Genomic DNA, 16859 nt, shown 5'->3' with positions numbered 1-16859 from the left:
ATATTTTTAGGAAAGGTTTCTCTTTATTTTAAAAATGCTTTTTTGTTCATCAAGTCATCTAAAAATATGATGCTCCAGGAAAGTATGAAGGAAACGTTTGGAAAAAGATATGTCATTCAAAATTAGTCAACAGAAATCTGGTATAGCTATTTTCACAGTAGACAAATTATAAAAAGGCTCATTTATTTGGTTTATGAAATAGGTAAAAATAACTTAAAAAGTAAGGAATGCTCAGAATATTTGAAGAAACAGAAGCTCACATCAAGAATATAAACTGATATAAACTTTCTAAGAGGAAATATTGTGACATATCAACACTTTAGAAATGCATGAACATTTAGGCGCCGCGGCTCACTAGGCTAATCCTCCGCCTTGCGGCGCTGGCACACCGGGTTCTAGTCCCGGTCGGGGCACCGATCCTGTCCCGGTTGCCCCTCTTCCAGGCCAGCTCTCTGCTGTGGCCAGGGAGTGCAGTGGAGGATGGTCCAAGTCCTTGGGCCCTGCACCCCATGGGAGACCAGGAGAAGCACCTGGCTCCTGCCATCTGATTAGCACGGTGTGCCGGCCGCAGCGCGCCTACCGCGGCGGCCATTGGAGGGTGAACCAACGGCAAAAGGAAGACCTTTCTCTCTGTCTCTCTCTCACTGTCCACTCTGCCTGTCAAAAAAATAAATAAATAAATAAATAAATAAATAAAAAATAAAAATAAAAGAAATGTGTGAACATTTTGTCTCACCTTTCTACCTTTAGAAATTTATTCAAATGGAATATCATGACAAATAAAGCAACTGTAATGTTTAGGATAAATTAAATGCTCAACAGCAGGAACTGATTAAGGAAATTAAAGCACAGTAATATAGATTACACAAAAATTCTATCGTATAATAATCTAATTACTGGAAAATTTAAAATACAATGTATTTTCAGATAATAAATATTCAGATATAAATATTCTCAGATAATTATACAATTTGGCAAAAATTAACAGAGTATTTGTGTGTGTATGTGTGTTTGTGTGTGTTTGTACCTAGAAAGACATAAATATTATGATTTTTCTATTTGAAGAAATATGATTGAATTTTATTTTTCATTTGGGCGTTCTTTCATTTTTCAATTTTTTTTAAAAAAAATATTAATTTATTTTCTTGAGAGGCACAGTTACAGAGAGAGAGAGGGAAAAGACACAGAGAAAGGTCTTCCATCTACTGGTTCACTCCCCAAATGGCTGCAATGGCCAGAGCTGGGCTGATCTGAAGCCAGGATCCAGGAGCTTCTGCTAAGTCTCTTTCACGGGTGCAGGGTCCCAAGCACTTGTGCTACCTTCTACTGTTTTCCCAGGCCATTTGCAGGGAGTTGGATGGGAAGTGGAGCAACCAGGACTTAAACTAGTGCCCATATGGGCTGCTGGTGCCACAGGCGGATGCCTAACCTACTACGCCACAGCACCAGCCCTTCATTCTTCAATTTTTCGGAACAAAACCTTTAGTACTTTGTTATTTAATTCTACAACAAAATAATGAAACTATAATTAGAAGAAAAAGAAGGTAACTTTTTTAACATATAATTTTTAAGAGTTATATACTGGAAATGCAGAGAAACAGAGAATGAAAGAGAAATCTTCTGTTTGCTGGCTCATTTCTCAAGTACCACAAGAGCCAGGGTTGGGCCAGGCCAACGCCATGGGCTAGGAACTCCCTCTGGGTATCCCACATGGGTGGTAGGGCCTCACATACTTGGGCCACTTTCTGCTGCTTTCCCAGGGGCATTAGCAGGGAGCAGAGAAGCCAGGACCCAAATGGACAATGCAATATGAGATGCCAGCATCACAAGCAGTAGCTCAACCCACCGTAACACAACATTGGCCCCTAAGAAGTTAACTATTACATCTGACTCCAACCATGCAAAGTACTGTATTAGTACAGCTATTGATCCTCTTGTTATTTGAAAATGCTAACACTGTAACTTCACTTCTATCTACTTCCTGAATTATACTAACATTCTGCTTAATAACAATATCAAGGTTGTTTCTCACATAAAAAATTAATCCCCAATAAAAGAATGTGCTTTAAATAGAATCAACATAGATGATATGAACTGTACTTTAACAAAGATGACTCTAATTAGTAACAGATGAAATGTTATTCTTAAATAATTTCTTACTTTAAAAGACGTAGGTAAATCTTCATCTTCTGTAGGATCTATGTCAAACCAATGGTCATTTGTATCTCCTATTTCTTGTAAGCTTTTATGAAATTCTAGCAGTCCTCCATTATATCTGCAAAGCATTTTTAATTAGGTTAGTATGAATGTGACTCTAAAACTAGAGAGTTTACTAGTCAGACACACTGTGAAAACTAGAAGGCCTCTACGGCAGCAATCATGAAGATAGTATGTGCTGAAAATAAGGCCCAGATTTAATGATAAGGTGGAAAAATTTACAAATATGGCCAAATGTACAGCCTTGATAGGACTAATACTATCAGCTCAGGACACTGATAGCTAAGTCTCTATGACAGAACAATTGCAAAGGATATCAAAAGCAAAGCCTCAAAAGAACTGCCAGGCTAAATTCAAGACTTTGATAGAAAAGGAGAAGATTCTGGAATGTGAATTGGAGATATTCAGGCAATTTTCTTAGAAATACTGATACCCAACATTCCCTGAGAACCTTCTGACTGGCAAAAGTCTTCTTGATAGAGAAATGTTGCTTTCCTTTACTCAAAGATCATGATATCAGATGTCTCAAAAGATGATGCCTTTCCTCCTCATGCTTTTACTCTACTTATTATATTCATTGCCTTCAGATCAACAAATCTAGACAGGTATAAGAAAGCCCAAGAGGGAAGCCTAGGAAGAGAAAGCATATTAACCGTTAAAACTAGAGAGCATGATTCATGTGTACTGGCAGGAACGTGAGAGGAATGGAACACAACAATACAAAACCAATGGCACATACAGACTAGAGATGGAACATTTCTGTAATTCAAGATTTACTTTCCCACCAAGAACTCCTGAAGTCAGTGCAGACATGCTGCTAAGAGGCTTCCTGAAATTTGAATACAATGATGGTCTGTTGAAAGTGAAGTAGAAATACTGGAAATGTTTTGCCAGAGTATTAAAGGATTCAGAAGGGTCATGAAGGTGAGAATATCAGACAAGGGTTACTACATAAGAATGTAGAGTTCTGTACCAGATAATGTTCTGGAAAGGTTCAGACGACACTTAAGTCATTCATTCATTCGCAACTAAGGAGTAAGAAGGTAACCAGTGTCTTTGAGAAGCTAACTGGTGGTTGTTCTCCACAGTGCAAGGATGAAAGTAATGATGCTACTGTACATTTGGAATTCCCAGTATCAATGCTGTGGAGAATGGATTCTTCCAATGCCCACAATTAAAAATAAGAAGTAGTTTGCACATTTGAAGGAGGGACAACACACATTCTTTGTCTTGTCTCAGGCTAGGTTAATTCTATATATATTCTATATATAAACTGAATGGATTTTGATCATCTCAACATTCTGAAAAACATCACATTAACCTACTATATTGATGACACCTGGTGAATAAGACCTGCCTATTAAACATGAAGTGAGAAATCTCATGGACACCCCAGTAAAAACTGACATGTCAGGGAACAGGAAATATATCTTAAAGGAATCAGGAACTGTAACACAGGTGGTACTTTTAGGGTTACAATGGTTTGGTCTAGCAGTAATCCTTCGTAAGAGTTTGTTCAAGTAAACTTTCCTTAATTCATTCATCAGATTTCAGCCAAACATTTCTTTAGGGAGACTTGATTCCCAGAACCAAACTGGGGCTCCAGTAAAGGCTTTCATTGTTTAATGTATTTTCCTTCATTGCTCTTTACCACATTTCCTAATTGAAAACTCTATGGCTAATTATTAGGTTAAGGTGTATACCTGCCATCACAATGTCTATTACATGAGGACAGGAAATGTTTATTTTGTAAAGCAGCAGGGGAGTTTCAAGATGGTGGAATAGTGACAGGATGGTCTGAATCATGCAGACCAAAATTAATATTTAAAAAGGGGAGAAACTGCATGCCTGAAATAAAGCCATGGAAGATTCGCAGTGGGAAACCCAGAGAGAACAGCAGAGATGGTCCAGGTCTGCACCAAAATAGCCCAAAAAACAAACAAACAAACAACCACAAAAAAACAAAAAACAGCAGAGACTTGGAGCCCAGAGAGGAGAGCGCTGGCCAGTTGGACCAGGTGAGAGGGGAATCACGGGCCCACAGAGCTGTGGATAGCAGCAGGAGGGAGTGCTTAGCAAACTGCTTTTGAGGTTCCACATGAGATAAAATAATAAATGAACAGAGAGGTGGCACACCTCCCTACCCCCTCCCCTTACCCTGCAGGGAAGGGCAGCCAGCCAGGAGAAGCCATTTTGCTCATTTGTTTGTTTTTTATTTCTGGATACAGGCAGATGGCTGCCTCCCATCTCCCCTGCACATGCCCAGCAATAGTGGATGTTGTCTCACCGCCCACCCAATAGCAAGGGACATAACATTTCAGAAGAATTCTTTCCCCTTCTGTGCAAGCTGTATGGCAAAGGGAACCCCTGCCTATTGAAAGCTTGTACCCTCCCAACACCATTGAGAAGCCGGGCTCCAGTAGGCAGGCTCTTCATTCACCCACTTGCAACCCATAGACGTTGTTTAGGAGCTCATAACAGAGGGAACCATGCTCACAGCAAAGACTTCACAGATCAAAGGTGAAGTTCATTAAGCAATGTGAACTAGTGCTAAAAACACTAGGGATTAACACCCGGGCATCCTGAAGCTGTGAGGAGAAGGCCGGGTCACACCAATAGCGGTGAACACCCTTCTCCATCCAGAGAGCCAGAAAAGAGATACAAAGCCCCACGGGGGCCTTATCTTGGATACTTGCTCCCCCCTGGAATACTGAACAGAGCAACAAGGCTACAACTCTTAGTACTCACTGTAAGTACAGATGTCCCACTAAGCCACAAAGACACAAGCCAAAGGTAAAAGAAACCAGACCAAAAAAAAAAAAAAAAAAAAACACAAAAACAAAAACAAAAAACCTATACAAATGCCAAAAACAAAGGAAAAAACTTAATAAGGAAGACGCTATGAGCCCCCCAAAGGAACACTATAACACTTCAATAGAAGATGAAGATGAAGAGATTGAATATATGCCAGAAACAGAATTCAGAAAATTAAACATCAGATTATTAGAAGCAATCAGAAGCAAATTCATGAACTAAATGAACATTTTTCCCATGAAACTGAGATATTAATGAGAAATCAGAATGAAACACTAGAAATGAAGAATTCAATAGATCAAATAAAAAATGCAGTGGAAACTCAACAACAGAGTAGGTGAGGCAGAAGAAAGAATATCAGAATGAGAAGACAAATTTCTGGAAATTTTACAGTCAGACCAAAAAAAAGAAGAAATTAGAAAGTAAAAAACATTGTTGGAGATCTACAGGATACCATCAAACAACCCAACATATGGGTCCTAGGAGTTTCTGAAGGTGTAGAAAGAGAGGAAGGATTAGAAGACCTTTTTAATGAAACAGTAACAGAAAACTTCTCCAATTTGGAGAAAGAGACATCCAATTACATGAAGCATACAGAAATCTCAATATACATGACCAAAAAAGATCTTCACCATGAGACACTGTAATAAAACTCTTTACAGTAAGACATAAAGAAGATGCTAAAATGTGCACGAGAGAAATGCCAGATCACATTCAGAGGAATCCCAGTTAGACTTACAGTGGACTTCTTATCAGAAATCCTACAGGCTAGGACAGAATGGCAAGATATATTTCAAGTCCTAATAGAATAAAAAAACCTGTTAACTCAGAATATTGTAACCTGCAAAGCTCTCATTTATGAAGGAAGGTGAACTAAAGACCTTCTATAACAAACAGAAATTTAGAGAATTTGTAACTAACCGACCACCCCTACAAAAGATGCTCAAGGATGTGGTACACACAGAAACACAGAAACAAAAACATCACTACAAAAGAAGGTGAAGTCAGAAAATTGCTCAGTAAAAGTACAAAGGAAACTCAAAGTAAAAAATAGGCCTATTAATGGAAATATGGCAGGGCAAAGTTGTTACTTAACAATAGTTACCCTGAATGTAAATGGTCTCAACTCTCCAGTTAAGACACAGATTGGTAAAGTGACCATATAGATAGGATCAAGTGTTAAAGTGATCATATAAATAGGACTAAGTGCTTGAAAACAATAATAGAATTAAAAAGGAGTGAAGGTTCCAACATAGGAAGCAGAGCATACAGCTGATGCATAGAAGGACAATTGCTTTAAGTAGCAGTCTGACCTCAGAATCAGCCATTAAGGCTGGAAAGTCTGGCTGGAAAGTATAGGGGGAGTATTTCAGGCATGGAAAGCCAAGATACTGTGGCAAAAATGTCCTACATAAAGATCCCCTATGGGTGAGACCCCAGTGGAAAGAAGTAGACACCAAAGAAGTATGTACATTTCTTGGAAGAAGAGAACTTCCACTTTTGCTTATGTCAAGCTAGTATCCAAAAGGCTTCCATAACCAAGGCAGCTCATGCCACAGCCTTGGATGATCACTGATGTCATACATAGGAGTGTTATTTGTTAAATAAACAACAAGAGTCACTGTGCACTAACTTCCCATGAAGTTGTATTGTGAAACTTAATAGTAAAACTTGTTCTCAAGAATCACTTCCTTTTAGTTTTTTAAATGGAAGATATTACTATGTCTCATAAGTTATGTCTAAGAGCTCACAAAAGAAGTACCATCATTGGATTCTTCTTTAAAGACAATTAAGTTTCTAAAAGGAAAGAAGGGAGAGGACTGAAAAAGAGGAAGGTTGGAAAAAAAAGTGAAATCAAGAAATAATGACACAGAACAGCCCCCGTTTAGACTGCTGAGGAAGTTTTCATAGTTCTTTTATTCTGCTCTTTCATTGTTTCTTTCTTTTTCTTTCTCGACTATAGAAAGGGAGGAGGAAGAGGGGGGTGCAGTGAGTGGGAGAGTGGGTACTGTGAGAAGAATTACTGTATTCCTAATGTTGTATTTATGAGATACATACAAATAAAAATAAATAAATAACTAAATAAAGGGCAGCATATACCCAAACCACACACATCTGGAATATGATAGATGCTTACTAATTAAAATAAATGATGACTCTAGTGAGAAAGGATCTCCATTTAAGAAGCAAACAGATCATCCATATAGGTTCCTCTGTACAGCTTCATTTTCTTTTTTAAGATTTATTTATTTAGTTGAAAGAGTTATAGTGAGAGGTAGAGACAGAGAGAAAAGAGGGTTTTCCACCCACTGGTTCACTCCCCAGATAGCTCAACAGCTGGTGCGAGCTGATCCAAAGCTAGAAGCCAGAGCTTCTTTCGGGTCTCTTTATCGATGCAGGAGCCCAAGGACTTGGGCCATCCTCTGCTGCTTTCCCAAGTGCATTAACAGGGATTTGGATTGGAAGTAGAGCAGCCGAGACTCGAACTGGTGCCCATATGGGATGCTGGCGATGCATGCTGGGACTTTTAACCTACTGCACCACAGCACCAGCCCCCAGCTTCACTATCTTAAAAGATGTAATACCAAAATATTCCCCAAACTCAACATTTAGACCCTTGAAACTTTTTTTTTTTTTTTTAAATTTTTTGCCAGGCAGAGTTAGGCAGTGAGAGAGAGAGACAGAGTTATAGACAGTGGGAGAGAAACAGAGAGAAAGGTCTTCCTTCCGTTGGTTCACTCCCCTAATGGCCGCCATGGCAGGTGCTGTGCCGATCCGAAGCCAGGAGCTGGGTACTTCCTCCCAGTCTCCCATGCGGGTGCAGGGACCCAAGTACCTGGGCTATCCTCCACTGCCTTCCCAGGCCACAGTAGAGAGCTGGACAGGAAGAGGAGCAACCAGGACTAGTGCACGGCGCCCCAACCAGGACTAGAACCTGGGGTGCCAGTGAGGCAGGCAGAAGATTAGCCAAGTGAGCCATGGTGGCCTGACCCTTGAAACTCTTTATAAGATCATTTACACATTTAAAAACTTTTCTAAGTTAATGATGATATTACCTCATTGTTTCTTTATTATGTATAGCCTTTTTGAGTTCTGGGCACTGTGTTGTTTACCTGTAAGATTCTTATGAGGTATACAGGATAATTAGTTTTGTTTTAGAGACAAGGGGGGAAAATAAGGTTTAACAGCATTAAGTTCCCTAAGGTAAGTGGCAAAAAATGTGTCTGCACCCAGGCCTGTCAGAATCTGAGGACTGGGTTTCTAATGTCAATAATAAATTGGTCAATATTGCCATGGTCTATTAAGCTTGATATTCTCGTGTTGACAAAATTACTCTCAAGTATATTAACAAAATTATTATCTATAAAATAAATGAAGAAGAAAATTACTAGAACATAAATGGTCATGATCCCTGGTTTACTGCACAAACTGTTTCCCATTTCATAATGCTAAAAATTGACAAGATTTACCCATTAATGAAAATCCTTACCGCTTCTGAGCACATCGAAGTAAACCACGTCCAAAATAAACTAAAGACATAAAGTTTTCACAAATTTCATTTTCTTGGATCACCATCTTCATCACCAGAAATTTGTTTTCAGCTTCTGTATAATCCTGTAGTAACATAAAACTAGGTTTGATTGGCATAAGCAGACTTATTGGAAAAGACCCCAGAAGTACAGGCAATCAAAGCAAAAACAGACAAACAGGATTACATCAAGCCAGAAAGCATCTGCTCTGCAAAGGAAACACTTAGCAACAGAATGGGAGAAAATATTCGTAAACTATGCAACTGATTAAGGATTAACATCCAGAATCTACAAAGAGTTCAAGAAACTCAAAAGCAAAGCATTCCAGTTAAGAAATGAGCAAAGAACTTGAAAAGACATTTTTTTTTTTTTACTTTTTTTTTTTTGACAGGCAGAGTGGACAGTGAGAGAGAGAGACAGAAAGAAAGGTCTTCCTTTTGCCATTGGTTCACCCTCCAATGGCCGCCGCGGTAGCGCACTACTGCCGGCGCACCGCGCTGATCTGGTGGCAGGAGCCAGGTGCTTCTCCTGGTCTCCCATGGGGTGCAGGGCCCAAGCACTTGGGCCATCCTCCACTGCACTCCCTGGCCACAGCAGAGAGCTGGCCTGGAAGAGGGGCAACCGGGACAGGATTGGTGCCCCGACCGGACTAGAACCTGGTGTGCCGGCGCCGCAAGGCGGAGGATTAGCCTAGTGAGCCGCGGCACCGGCCTGAAAAGACATTTTTGAAAAGAGGAAATTCAAATGGCCAAGAAACATGAAAAAATGCTCAGGATCAGTAGCCATAAGGGAAATGCAAATCAAAACCATAATGAAATTTCACCTCACTCTAGTTAGAATGACTCTCATGTAGAAATTAACAGCAAAAAATGTTGGTGAGGTTTGGGGAAAAATATACCCTAATCCACTGTTGGTGAGAATGTAAACTAGTACAGCCATTGTGGAAGACAGTATGGAGATATCTCAAAAATCTGAAAATAGACCTACCATATGACCAAGCCATCCCACTACTGGGAATTTACCCAAATGAAATTAAATCAGCATATGAAAGAGTTATTTGTACCTTCAAGTTTACTGCAGCTCAATTCATAATCACTAAAATATGGAATCAACCCAGATGTCCATCAACTGAAGACTGGATAATGAAATTGTGGTATATACACAGTTTGGAACACTACTCATCCATAGAAAAGAATGAAATCCTGTCTTTTGCAACAAAATGGATGCAACTAGAAACCATTATACTTAGTGAAATAAGCCAATCCCCAAAAGACAAATATCACATGTTTTTCCTGATCTGTAGTAATGAACAGAGTACCAAAATGTAATGCATAGGAATAAAATTTATATTTTGATATTCAATGATTGTTTTCAGCCCCTGTCTCTACTGTTAAGGAACAGTGTTTTGTTTTGTTTTTTTTTTTTTCTTCTTACTATTTGTTGAACTCTTAGTGTGGTGTTAATTTTATGAGTATAAAGTAAACTGAAAGTAGATCATTGTAAACATTCAATGAGGGAATAAGAGGAAAAGGTGGGTACATCAGCAGGAGGGAGGGTAGAGTACAAAATATCACTATGTTCCTAAAAGTGTATATAGGAATGCCATGTAAGTTGTGCAACTTAAATTAAAATAAGTTAAAAATAAAGAAACAAAAAAAAAAATTAGGTTTGGTTGATGTGAAAAGCATTACAATAGGGCCGGCGCCTTGGCTTAACAGGCTAATCCTCCACCTCCTGGCGCTGGCACACCAGGTTCTAATCCCGGTTGGGGCACCAGATTCTATCCCGGTTGCCCCTCTTCCAGGCCAGCTCTCTGCTATGGCCCGGGAAGGCAGTGGAGGATGGCCCAAGTCCTTGGGCCCTGCACCCTCATGGGAGACCAGGAGAAGCACCTGGCTCCTGGCTTCGGATCAGCGTGATACGCCAGCCGCAGCAGCCATTGGAGGGTGAACCAACGGCAAAAAGGAAGACCTTTCTCTCTGTCTCTCTCTCTCACTATCCACTCTGCCTGTCAAAAATAAAATAAAATAAAAATAAATTTAAAAAAAATAAGAAAAGCATTACAATAAATAATTATCTCCCAAGCTAGAGAAATTAGGACAGCTTTAAGAACGATCTGGCCATCTGGTCATTTATTCATATCACTAATCCTTTTGAAGTTTAATCTGAACAATTTCCTCTATTAGTATTCTAAGTTGACCATATAATCCTGGAATTTGATTTTCCTACTTATTACTTGTTGAATATTATGTTTAGTGGCAAATTCTGTGAATACAGTGGATTAAAATTAGGTTTTTGCAAAAACTGCTGAAGAAAGGGGAGAGAGAAAAAGACATGGAGGGAGACAGGTGGTGAGCGAAGTGTGGCTGTCTTCTTGGTACTGTACCTATGTTCTGTTCTCTTCATATTGATAAAAATTTTTAAATGAAATGATATCTGTTGCTTTAAGTTAAATAAATTTTAAAAATAACAGAAAATGGTTTTAAGTTTTACAGTTTTAAAAATCAACATTTTTATTTGGTAAAATGTTTTAGTATGTATAAAGATTTATAATGAGAAAATAATAGATATAACAGGAGTGGGCATTTAGTCTAGTGGTTAAAACACTAGCTAAGGGGGCTGTCACTGTGGTGTAGCAGGTATATCTGCTGCAGAGGGACAACCTGTTAAGTCAGGAGAGACTTAAATATTTGTTTTCTTTTTTCTTACTATTTGTTGAACTCTTTTTTTTTTTTTTTTTGACAGGCAGAGTGGACAGTGAGAGAGAGACAGAGAGGAAGGTCTTCCTTTTGCCGTTGGTTCACCCTCCAATGGCCGCCGCGGTAGCCATCCTCCACTGCACTCCCTGGCCACAGCAGAGAGCTGGCCTGGAAGAGGGGCAACTGGGACAGGATCGGTGCCCCGACCGGGACTAGAACCCGGTGTGCCGGCGCCGCAAGGCGGAGGATTAGCCTGTTGAGCCACGGCGCCGGCTGAACTCTTTACTTAGTGTAGGGTTAATCCTATGAGTATAAAGTGAACTGAAAGCTTATTCTACATTGAAAACTCCTCAAGGAAAGCCCCCTCCCCTGCTATCCCCAGCTTCAGGGCAGCAGGGCAGTGCCCGCAGGCACACAACTGGAAGCAGCCTGGGAGGCCCCAGCTCTGCCTCCCTGTTCAGGCCCACCACAAGAGCACTGGCAAGCCCAGCCCATAAATGCACCTGTTGTCTTACATCAGAGTATCTGGGTTTAATTTCTGGCTCTGGTTCTTGACTGCTGCTTCCTGCTAATGCAGACTCTGGGAGGCAGCAATGATCGCTCAAGTAATTGGATTGCTGCCAGCCAGAAGGACAGATCTATGTTGAGTTTTAGTTCAGTTTCCATGCCAGCCCAGCCCAGTCCAGTCATTACAGGCATTTTGGGAATGAGCCACTGAATACGAGCTCTCTCTCAAATAATAAAATAAACATCCAAAAAAATGCTACATACCTCTTTCTTTCCTCTTTCAATGAGTGACACTCCATATAAAAAGAGTAAAGTCAAATAATAGCCAATATTAATCTGTCGTGCCTAAAAAGAAAAGTTAATTGATCACTAAGTCAGTTTTCAGTTCAACAGACTTACATATCCCAAAACCATTTAGCTATTACTTAAAAGTAAAATTAACCAACTTATATTATTAACCATCTAGTAATAATTTAGAGAGTTTAGGTGATGGCTCAAGTACTTGGGTCCCTGGTACACACATCGGAGACATGGAAGACTTCTTCAGGTTTTAGCCTGGCCGAGCCCTAGCTGTTGTTCACTCAGAGAGTGAACAAGTAAATGGAAAATCTCTTTCTCTCTCTCTCTCTGTCTCTCTTTTGCCCCATACCTTTCAAATAAAAAAAAAGAAAAAAAAAGCATTTTAGAATGTATTTGATAATTCAAAAGAGGAAGCAGAAAAAAGAATGTGAGGTTAAAAATATGCAATAATGGCCGGCGCCGCAGCTCACTAGGCTAACCCTCCGCCTTGCGGCGCCGGCACACCGGGTTCTAGTCCCGGTCGCCCCTCTTCCAGGCCAGCTCTCTGCTATGGCCCAAGAGTGCAGTGGAGGATGGCCCAAGTCCTTGGGCCCTGCACCCCATGGGAGACCAGGAGAAGCACCTGGCTCCTGCCATCGGAACAGCGCGGTGCGCCGGCCGCAGCGCGCTACCGCGGTGGCCATTGGAGGGTGAACCAACGGCAAAGGAAGACCCTTCTCTCTGTCTCTCTCTCTCACTGTCCACTCTGCCTGTCAAAAAAAAAAATGCAATAAAAATTTGTTATAACTTTCCAAAAATTGAATTCTTTCTCTTCTTATACATAATATTTTAGGTATGAAGACTATTTAAGAGGCTGGAGTTTTGGTGCAATAGATTAAGCCACTTCTTGTGATGCTGGAATCCCATATCACAGTGTTGGTTTGAGTCTCAGATACTCTGCTTCTGATTCAGTTCCCTTAATGCAATTGGGAAGGCAGAGGATGGTGACCCAACAATTAGGTACCTTCCACTCATGTTAGGGAAAGGGGATGGAGTTCCTGACTCTTGGCTTCTGCCTTGATCTGGCTTTTGCAGCCATTTAGCGAGTAAACCAGAGAATGGGAAATCTCATTTTTTTCTCTCTCTGTTGCTATAACATAGCATATATATACTATAACATATAACATAACAAGAGAATTTTGTGGTGACAAAATAGCTCTTTCATCTTGATTATGACAGTAGTTACACAAGTATAACCTTCTCATAAAAGGCATAGAACTATACACCATTGTATGTAATAAAAGTGAGTATAGCCAAGACTGTTATCGTTGTAAAGGTCTGCTTGCAAAGTTGATACCTGGCTGGGATCTGATCTAATAAGGGTGGTTCACTGGGTGTAGACTGTTTGTACACTGTGATTTATGCTGAATGCCTAGAAGTTTCTTCTGGGAGTCTGGAATTTTGGTACACTCTAGGCAGAAGCTACTTAGATGACCAAGCCTCAGTAAAAATGCTGAGTTCTGAGTTCTGGGCTTCCCTGGGCAAACTTAAAGTGTCTGCTACATGTTCCATTTTCATTGCTAGAGACTAAAAGGAAGGGAATGTACTCTGTATGACTCTTTATGGGATTAACAAAACCTGTAGATGGAATTCTTTAGACCCTACTGGTGTTTTGCCCCCTTATTGTGAGAAATGACCATGGTGTATTTTCAAAAAAGAATTAGTTTAGCCTTAGTGCAACCATGATACTTGGCCTCAGTGGCATGCAGGATTGAGGGCTGCAAAACCAAAGCAGGTAAACTACTGGGCTTGCTTTGCAAACAGTGCGCCACTTGTTACCTTTGTAACTTTCAGGAATTCTGTAACCACCAGATGTCTGTTACACAGTGCTCCCAATCTCAGTTCTGGAGCCTTGATGATACCTCAGTATAACTCCCCTTCCTCTGCCCTAGATCTGCCCAGCAACACCCACGCTTTACACCTCCCTCTTACTGCCTTAGGCACCACATGGGGTTTAGGTTTTGCCTCCCAAAATTCTCAATCGATGAGAAAATGTGGAAAGGGACCGCTGCATGGTAGGGCTATATGGAGTTGAATGTCTGAAGGTGGCACCTGCTTCCACTGGCTGGTCCCTGCTCTCAATACAGGGTATCAATAAATGCCTTGCTTTCTGCTTCCTTCCTTTGTGAGTCTACCCTTCGGTGGGTAGGTAGTCTCAGGTGGTCTTATTTGCCACATTATCACATTCTGTGTATGTTTAGTATTTCACTGTTTATAAATCAAGACCAAGAGTACAACTACATACCAAGTCCAATCCTTCTAGCAAATTTCTAAACTTAAGAGGTGTGTTAAGAGACTCTGAATGAATATCCACTGTACCAATCTCAATTTCTTGCCTTTGATAATGCACTACAGTTATAAAAGATGTAACTACTGGGGAAAACTGGGTGCAGGGAACACTGAGACCACTGCATTTTTGTATTGCATAGTTGCAATCTCTTTGAATCTATAGTCACCTTAAAATAAAAAGTTAAAAAGTTATGTAGAGGCTGGCACCGCGGCTCAATAGGCTAATCCTCTGCCCGCGGTGCCGGCTCACCGGGTTCTAGTCCCGGTTGGGGCGCCGGATTCTGTCCCAGTTGCCCCTCTTCCAGGCCAGCTCTCTGCTATGGCCCGGGAAGGCAGTGGAGGATGGCCCAAGTGCTTGGGCCCTGCACCCCATGGGAGACCAGGAGAAGCACCTGGCTCCTGCCTTCGGATCAGTGAGATGCGCAGGCTGCAGCGGCCATTGGAGGGTGAACCAACGGCAAAAAGGAAGACCTTTCTCTCTGTCTCTCTCACTGTCCACTGTACATGTCAAAAAAAAAAAAAAAAACACTGTATATTAGTAGAGCCTCAGACACTGTAAAGCAGAGGTTGCTCAGCCTCTCTCCCAGGTCCGTAGCACCTTGTGCCGCAGGGAAAGCTCCTGGTCCTGGGTCTGCAGCACCTTTGGCCCACAAGAGTTGACTTGGGCGATCTCTTCCCCTAGTTGCCAAGAATATTAATAAAGTGTGTTTAGCTTTACTTTCCTCAGTCTCCTTGACTCTTCCTTCGTGGCAACCTGGCCAGTTCCCGGAGGGGGAGATCCTGACAATATGTGTATAGTCTTACTAATAAATCATGTATGTGACACACAAACTTTGAAAAGTTTGTAGAATGGAATTAGCAGAATATGTGCATTTTCAAATAACTCTTTGAGGGCTGTTTGTACATACTTTAATTATTTCTATGTGTACATATGTATAAAAACAGTATATGTGTAAAACAGAAATTGGTTCTATTTCTCTGGAGAACCCTGACTCCATTGGTCATAAGCTAATGTGACTGATTATAAGGGTATCTTTTTTCTTCCATTTCCCAATCCTATTTCCACATCCCTTCCTTTCATGCTTTCCACATTCTCTGAAACCTAAATCAATATCATACTTTGACCACATCAAGTTCCTTGTCAAATGTCACCTCCTCCTGAAACTTTAAAAATGAACTTTTACTTGTACTCTTCTACAAATGTTTTGAGCTACCCTTGTATTTTATTTACTTTTTTTTTTTAAGATTAATTTATTTGAGAGGTAGAGTTACAGACAGTGAGAGGAAGTGACAGAGAGAAAGGTCTTCCATCTGCCGGTTTACTCCCCAAATGGCTGCAATGGTTGTAGCTGGGCCGATCCGAAGCCAGGAGTCAGGAGCTTCTTCCGGGTGGGTCTCCCACGTGGGTACAGGGACCAAATGCTTGGGCCAGCTTCTACTGCTTTCTCAGGCCACTTCAGACAGCTAGATCAGAAGAGGAGCAGCCAGGAATTGAACCCGCACCCAAATGGGATGCTGGCGCAGCAGGCAGATGATTAACCCATTGTGCCACAGCGTCATCCCCTCTGTGAAATCTTATCTCACAGTTTCTTGCTATAAGAACTCTTTTTTTCCCCAAGCTAGAAGAGAACATCTTCTCAACTTTTAGATTCAGAAAAGTGGTTCTCCTGCACTGTTCCCAGTGCACTTGTCTATAATGACATGCTAATTTTTTACAAAGATTGCCCTATCGTCCAATAAGATTTTTCTAGGTATGTAAACATGACAAATATACACAGGATATAATATTTGTTTTTATACTGATGTAACTTTATTTTGCTAATGTGGCATACACATCTTGTATATCATCTCCTGCTTACTATCTAGTGATTTTAGTTATTTAACCTCTATGCCTCAGTTTCCTAACCTATAAAATGGGAATAATAATACAGGGATGCTGTGAAGAGTAAATGAACTGATCCTACAAAGTACTTAAAATAATGGCTGTCAGCAACGCTAAGATAGTATGAACTATTATTTTACAATTTCAAAAGAAATTTCACAAATAATACAACAGACCCTATGGCTCATATAAATCTAAATAAAAACAGTATTTTTGAGAACAATATAACAGATAGAATTTGTGGCAATAGTGTAATTAGAAAGTAAAACCTCTGGAATTTAAAGATACAAAAGGTGTCTTTTTTTTTTTTTTTTTTTTTTGACAGGCAGAGTGGATAGTGAGACAGAGAGAGACAGAGAGAAAGGTCTTTCTTTTTGCCGTTGGTTCACCCTCCAATGGCCGCTGCGGCCTGCGCATCTCACTGATCCAAAGCCAAGAGCCAGGTGCTTCTCCTGGTCTCCCATGTGGGTGCAGGGCCCAAGCACTTGGGCCATCCTCCACTGCACTCTTGGGCCATAGCAGAGAGCTGGCCTGGAAGAGGGGCAACCGGGATAGAATCCGGTGCCCCAACCAGGACTAGAA

The 16859-nt window shown here is 40.7% G+C and overlaps 1 protein-coding gene across 7 annotated transcripts in view; it reads right to left on the bottom strand.

The window, feature by feature from the left end:
• Positions 1-16859, bottom strand: part of DZIP3 (DAZ interacting zinc finger protein 3) — a 92461-nt gene that overhangs the window by 54345 nt on the left and 21257 nt on the right. For all 7 annotated transcript variants that reach the window (XM_062207804.1, XM_062207813.1, XM_062207777.1 and 4 more), the window contains 3 exons: positions 12032-12112; positions 8522-8646; positions 2161-2275 (listed from right to left, as the gene is read on the bottom strand). In XM_062207804.1, coding sequence (XP_062063788.1) covers positions 2161-2275; positions 8522-8646; positions 12032-12112 — 321 coding nt within the window. The remainder of the gene's footprint in view (positions 1-2160; positions 2276-8521; positions 8647-12031; positions 12113-16859) is intronic.

This window comes from Lepus europaeus, chromosome 2 (genome assembly GCF_033115175.1).
Source record: "Lepus europaeus isolate LE1 chromosome 2, mLepTim1.pri, whole genome shotgun sequence".
In the NCBI taxonomy this organism is placed as follows: domain Eukaryota; kingdom Metazoa; phylum Chordata; class Mammalia; order Lagomorpha; family Leporidae; genus Lepus; species Lepus europaeus.
This window is presented reverse-complemented; position numbering and strand designations above follow the sequence as displayed.